This window comes from Arachis ipaensis, chromosome B09 (genome assembly GCF_000816755.2).
Source record: "Arachis ipaensis cultivar K30076 chromosome B09, Araip1.1, whole genome shotgun sequence".
NCBI classification, from domain to species: Eukaryota; Viridiplantae; Streptophyta; class Magnoliopsida; order Fabales; family Fabaceae; genus Arachis; species Arachis ipaensis.
Window position 1 is genome coordinate 4,248,588 of NC_029793.2, and position 7,079 is coordinate 4,255,666.

The 7,079-nt window shown below is 29.2% G+C and overlaps 1 protein-coding gene across 2 annotated transcripts in view; it reads right to left on the minus strand.

Annotated features, from left to right (window-relative positions):
• Positions 1-3,200, minus strand: part of LOC107619101 (protein SAWADEE HOMEODOMAIN HOMOLOG 1) — a 5,613-nt gene extending 2,413 nt beyond the window's left edge. Inside the window, exons 1-6 of one of the 2 annotated variants that reach the window (XM_016321320.2) lie at positions 2,884-3,200; positions 2,023-2,152; positions 1,304-1,389; positions 1,150-1,195; positions 923-1,061; positions 186-249 (exon numbers count right to left, since the gene is read on the minus strand). In XM_016321320.2, coding sequence (XP_016176806.1) covers positions 186-249; positions 923-1,061; positions 1,150-1,195; positions 1,304-1,389; positions 2,023-2,046 — 359 coding nt within the window. In that variant the 5' untranslated portion in view covers positions 2,047-2,152; positions 2,884-3,200. The remainder of the gene's footprint in view (positions 1-185; positions 250-922; positions 1,062-1,149; positions 1,196-1,303; positions 1,390-2,022; positions 2,153-2,883) is intronic. The other variant, XM_021111671.1, reaches the window with a different exon arrangement.

Below are 7,079 nucleotides of genomic sequence, written 5' to 3' on the forward strand. Positions count from 1 at the left end.
TGAGTTTTAGGAGAGGGGGAGAAAGACAGACTCATATTGGATCGTGCTCTAATAGAATTCCAAAACAAAATTCACCCACACCTTACAATTCTCTTATGATCCAAAATGCATAACAATGCCACACACATTACAGATAGTTAAACACAAGACAAGACATGCATATCAATTAGAAGGTCATTCCTCACCATGCAACATCTTTTGAAGACCTTGCCTCAAATGTCAACTCTGAGATATCTTCTGCTCGTTTGCCTGACATTATAATCATAAATTCTAGTTGAATTGAGAAACGTATAATGACTGAATATAGGGCATAACTCTGTTAATCATCACTTGTCCATTTAGGTTGTCACTGGATCCTATCCTTGCTGAAGTTAATTGAAAAAAGAAACTTTATAGAACTTATGTTGTCCTGTTTAGTATTAATTTCTATAGTTGTTCCTTAAATCTGTCTCAACAAAGCTTCACATGAATGACATCACCTTACAATGTGCACAATTGTTCAGTGATTTCATTTCACATTAATAGAAATCAAGAGTCAGAATTTAGCAGGGAGAGATCTGATCAAAGTACTATTCAGAAAAAATACTTTAGCACTGTAACTTGATATGAGGCAAAACAATAGGAAGTTCAATGTAATATAGAAACTGGAAAGTGTAAATACTAAAAACCCTTATTGATATCAAAAGAAACAAATAACCACAGCAGATTCTTAATATTATTATTTAACTGACAGGTTGTAATACAAAATAATAACATGTAAATACCATTATTGTTCCTAACTTTTTTAAGCTTTGGTAATTGGAGGAGCTAAGAGCAACACAAATCAGGTGAATCCTTTGTTTCCTAAAGAAATGATAGCATGATAAGAATTTTTAGGCTTCACATATACGACTTTAAGAACATAATGAATTTAAGTGAAAACCTTTTGCATTTGAGGAGCTTTTCTGCCCATTTCTTAACACGGATGCTTCCGAAAGATCGATATATAGGTTCATTGAACTGGTAGTGGAAGCAACATTAGTCTCTGACTCTTTCAGTTTATTTTGAAACCAATGCCGCACCTAAACCCCAATGCAACAAATTCATCATTTATAACATCCTCTGCATGAATTCCAAAACATGTATAAATGGTAAAGCAACTGTAACAACCTGTTCCCAAGTTAAAGAAGCTTTACCAGCACGTCTTGATGAGGAACTGCAACATAAAAACAGCTCAATTATGAAATATCAAGTAAAGTGGTAAACGTAGCACAAATTCCTCTTTATTTATTCCTGTAGTTAATACAAGACTGTAATTAATCACCTAAAACTTATGGCAACCGACTTGCAGAAATTCTGGTCAACTGATTTTTCTCCCATCTCCTTATATATTCTCTCCAATTCATTGACCTATGCATCAGTGGCCACAGGAACATAATAGAGGAAGAGGGCATGGTTTAGTCAATATAAGCAAAACGCAGCTAACAGCACCAATATAAAGTGGAACACAAAACATTCAAATAATGCATCATATCTTTTAAAATAAGAAATGACCGTACATAACAGATAACACATCCATAATTCAAAGGGTAAATTATACTGAACTCCAATAAGAATTGGTGACATTACACCCGACAACTCTCCATTCGTAAGAATATACATTGACCTCAACTGAAATTTAGGTTACATGATACTCAATACCTTTAGATTTTATATAACGTGACACTAGTCTCCGCTATAAACATGACTAATCAAGTAGTGTCATGTAAATATGTAATATCACATAACCTCATGTTATGAAATCATGAAGTTTTATATTAATACACCCCTTTTTCACAAGAGCCTGTTTGGGCTTAAAGCATGAAAACAATGCATAGGACCACCCATATTGGGGAACATACAACAACAAAGCCTTATCCCACTAGGTGCGGCTATTGGGAACATGAATGGTTTTCTATCTAATGACTCATGGGAGGCCCATGTAATTTAATAGTCTGCTATGGAAGATAAAACTCCTCAATACAAAGTGAAAAGGGACATTACCTCATCTATGGAGAACCTATCCATTGATGCAAATGGTAACAGAAATGTATATAGACAAAATCAGCCTTCAAGTTTAGGCTTGCTTCAAATTGGTTTTCAAGAATAACAACAGCGAGCAAGGTTGGAATTCCTGCCATATACATACACATCAAGCAAAGAGAAAAAAAAAAATTAGAATAGCTATACCTAATATCACAGTCCCGTACTCCCGTAGAATACAAAATTACATAGCTAATCAGAATTTTACAAAGACATTTAATCATATATTGTTAAAGTTTAAGAATCAATTATAATCAAACAACCTCCAAACATCAGATTATAACCAAACAAAACTCAAGTTTGCAGCGTTGCACTATCATAAAATATTAGAATACAGAAAATCAACGTCTACATAAAAACAAGCTGCATTAAAAACTTTAGGGCAAAAATCAAACAAGTAATTCTAAGAAATCCTTTTAGCCCTTTAAAAAAAATAAAGCAAGCTCATCACTCATCAGATTCTGACATTGCCGTGAATTAAACTATATATCTAGTGGAACCGAGCATAGGAATTGAAATGACAAATTGAAAACCACTTAAAAAGAGGAAATGATGATATCCACAAATCATCAATTGCATTGCCATTTCAAATACAATTTCCATGCCCTCAAATTGCTTCATACACTATGTCACATGTCCTCAATAGACATACATTCTCGAATGGTTGCAGCTATATGTGTCACCTCCTAAACCTAGAATCACACTCAAACATTGATAAATCAAAGAAACCATTTTCCCCTAAACACGAAGCTTAGTTACTCATAATCCTTTAGATAATTCAATTCAATATAATGCGTTTCGATAAATGGAGAAAGAAATTACCGCCAATGGAGAATTGAATAGAGAGAGAGCTGACTAGAAGCAGAGGGTGAAACCGTGAAAGAGGGAGAATGGAAGTGAGAGAAGCGATGGAGGGAAACAAGAACGGGAAACGGAAGCGCAACAGAGGGCGTTAAACGGAGGCAGTGAAGGTCGACGGCGGAGCGACGAACAGCGACGGTGACGCAGAAGGAGGAAAAAAAGAAAAAGGAGAAAATGAAAATAGATGCAAAAGAAGGAGGAGGAGAAGAAGAAGGCGTAGAAGAAGAAGGATTAAAAGAAAAAAAAGAAAGAGCAGCCAGTACTCGGAACGCATGAGTGAAAAAGTAAAACAGAAATATTGGATTTGATTCATTTAGTTACAAATATTAATTACGTGGTTATTCAAATTTTCTTTTTATGTTTTCATACTAATGAATAATGATGATTGCTAATTTTAAGTACATATCAAATAATTGATTTATTACCTAGCAAATAAACTCCTTAATGAATAAAAAGAGAAGGAAAAACAAAAATATACAAATTACAAAAGCTTTCATCATTTTAGGGCAAAACAAGTGTAATAACCCATGTTATGAACGTGATAAAATTAAAATTAAAATTTTAAATTATTTTGTTAAAATTAATTTAAATTATAATTATTTTATTAATAAAAAAATAACATATCATGTGTTGTTCATTTTTTTTAATTTGGTATTAAGTATATCAACTTTAATAGTGAGCATGTGACGACGCGACGGGTGCGCGGCCATGAGTCCATGACAAGCATGACTCAACGGATTTGTTTTTTATGCCATTAAATGATCGCTAGGTTTATTCACTTATTTAGATTTAAGGTTATTTGTGGGCTTTGTTATAACAGGCAACAGTTAGACTCCAATTATGATGAGTTTCACGATCTTGGTCAGGAGAAGAGGGGAATTGTTAGGTAGATTTATGAAAATAGACGAGGTAGTTAAATAGGTGGGTTAATAAGTTTTTTTATTGTGATTGTATTTGAAACTCAATTAAATGAGTTGTGCCTGTATTTGTATTTGTAATATCTATTTAGTTTAATTTTTATTTTTATCATATGTTACAGTTAATTTTAAAATATTTATTTAATACACCATGTGCTAATACTAAGAATATTTTTCAAAAAAATATACATAATAATAGATATAATATGATTACAAATATAAGATAAACAAATATATTAAATAAAAGGTTAAACTAATATACTTATCAATGCATTTGTTAAGTTTTGGAAATTAGAGAATAAGTATGTATTCGATTATTTGGTAAATAATTGAATATTTGGGTTGCAAATTAATCTCACAGTGTGTATCTTATTTTTTTTTTCATTTCTAAATAAAAGTGGAAATTAAGAAAAATAAGTAGTAATATATCATGAAAAAAGATAAAAGATTTTGCATATGAATAGATAATTATTACAAAACAAAATCTCGTTGTGAAATATTAAAATTTTACATCCTGCAAATTATGAAGATCAACCATAATGTAATGACCACTTCTCCCTTTTTTGATCATGATATAAGCTATTCTTTTTCGGTCAAGAGTCCAATAACATCTAATTAAAAAAATTGAATTAAAAGTATTAAATTAAAGACAAATAAATGAATAATATAATAAATTGCTTATAAATTAAAGAGATTTTATCAATTTATTTTATACCAAACGATAAAATTAACAATATATTAATAAAAGGATATACCTATATTTATTTAATACACCATATGCTAATACTAAGAGTATTTTTTTTTAAAAGATATATACGTAAAAATAGATATAATATGATTATAGATATAACATAAACAAATATATTAAATAAAATGTCAAACCAATATGCATACCAATGCATGTGTTAAGTTTTGCAAATTAGAGAATAAATATGTATTCGGTTGCTTGGTGATCATGTAGATAATTAAGTATTTGGGTTGCAAATTGATCCCACAGTGTGTACCTTATTTTTCCTCATTTCTAAATAAAAACGGGAATTAAGAGAAATAAGTAGTAATATATCATGAAAAAAGATAAAAAATTTTGCATATGAATAGATTGTTTATTTGTTTGTTTCAATATATCAGCATTGTATGAGTAAGAACATCGAAATGATTGTTAGAAATTTTACAATCATCGATCGTATTTGCTATACAGGACTCCTTCTTAAAAGTTATTCTACACACTGTACAGTTGGAGATAAATTCCTCTTGATTCCTCAATCATAACATTTGAGACGACATAGACCCTCCTTTTGATCAGTTCATTCTCAAATATCTTTGTCAAATAACTCTTGATTGAACAATGAATTTTATCACAATGTAAAACAAATTAAATATAAAAGCTATTAGCACTTATAAAGCTATTAAAAATATTTATAAATTGGACCTAATATCACTTGAAATAATCATGAAAAATAATCAACTAATATTATCATCCATTAGAACCATTTATATGTAAGCCGTCTTGCTCTTATCAAATTTAGATGTGACTTTCCATAACTTTTTAATTATTACTTTTATTTTCTAAACTTTTTCATCACATAATATACCATAGGTAATACTATTGATAGAATCGTAGTTAGTAGCCATTAGGTATGAAAAATAAAAAACAGAAGAAAAATTATGTCTGAATTATAAATTCTGTAAATGATAAATAATTATAAAATATCACTATTACTCAATGTATATATACACACACACTAATTGTATACGACAATAATTAGGTAATATTTTCAACAGAGATACTTACTACACTTAGGTAAAAATTATGTCGTTACATTTTATTAACCTTTATGATTAATTTAATGGAGATACTTGCTCAGTATATATATTATCTAAGTAGTTAAAGAAGAGAAAAAAGATATAATATTAAATAAATAAATAATTGTCAAATAATATAGAGTAAAAATTTCGTATATACCATAGGTAATACTATTGATAGAATCGTAGCCATAATGATGTCTTTCATGAATGCACCAAACACATTGATATTGATTGTCATTTTGTTCGGCAACATATCCTTATTGATGCTGTTCGTCTGATTGCTGTTGGTACACTAGATCAGACTGCTGATATCTTCACGAAAGCTCATCACCCGACTCGTTTCCGGACTTTGTTATCCAAACTCAAGATGATATCCTTAGCTCCCACTTGAGTTTGAGGGGGGATGTTAGAGAATCATTAGAATCATTTTAGATCAATTAGTATCGTTTATATTTATATGACATATCTGTATATTAATTGTAGAATTTTATACCTTTATTACTTTGATTCTTCTGGCACTTATATATACCCCTTATACATTGTACTTTTGATCAATTTGAATAATACACAGAAACACTTTTCTCATATTTCTCTCTTGTTTCTAACATATATAAAAATAATTCAAACAATTCAAATGAACATAGAGTATAATAAAAAAACATTTCGCTAAGTTAATATATTCTAGGATGAAGATAACATCTGTATGACTTTATGCTTGGCGGCATTTCACCAAGTGGTTAAGGTCACGGACAGAGAAACAAATTGAAACGTACAAATAATTTGTGAGGAAGACACATGATGTATATAGGTTGTGCGCTAACAGGCGCACAGAAATGAACAATTACTACAATACAGTGATAACTGATTTTTAACTTCCTACAAGTGTAATAACCCGTGCCATGCACGTGATAAAACTGAAATTATAATTTTAAATTATTCTATTAAAATTAATTTGAATTGTAATAATTTAATTAATAAATAAATAATAAGATATGCATTGTTCGCTTTTTTTAAATATAGTATTAAATGTATTAACTCGAATATAGCTATTAAGTGTATAAAAATGATGTTTGAATTATGAATTCTCTAAATGAAATTATCCCGTTTAAAATATTTAAATTATGATTTCAATCATAAATTATAATTATGATTTAAACATTTTTTTATATAATATTACATTTTTTTCTTCATTTTACTATTAATATGTTGATATTGCAAGTCTAAATTACAGTATTTTACTTAATCTTGACTGAAAAAGAAAATAGTTACGTGTTTCTATCATTTAATTTATTTAATACACAATGTGCTAACACTAATGATATTTAAAAAAAATATATTAATAAAAATAGATATAATATAATTACAAATATAACATAAATAAATAAAATATATAAATAAATGCGAAACCAATATGTTTACCAATGTCTTTGTTAA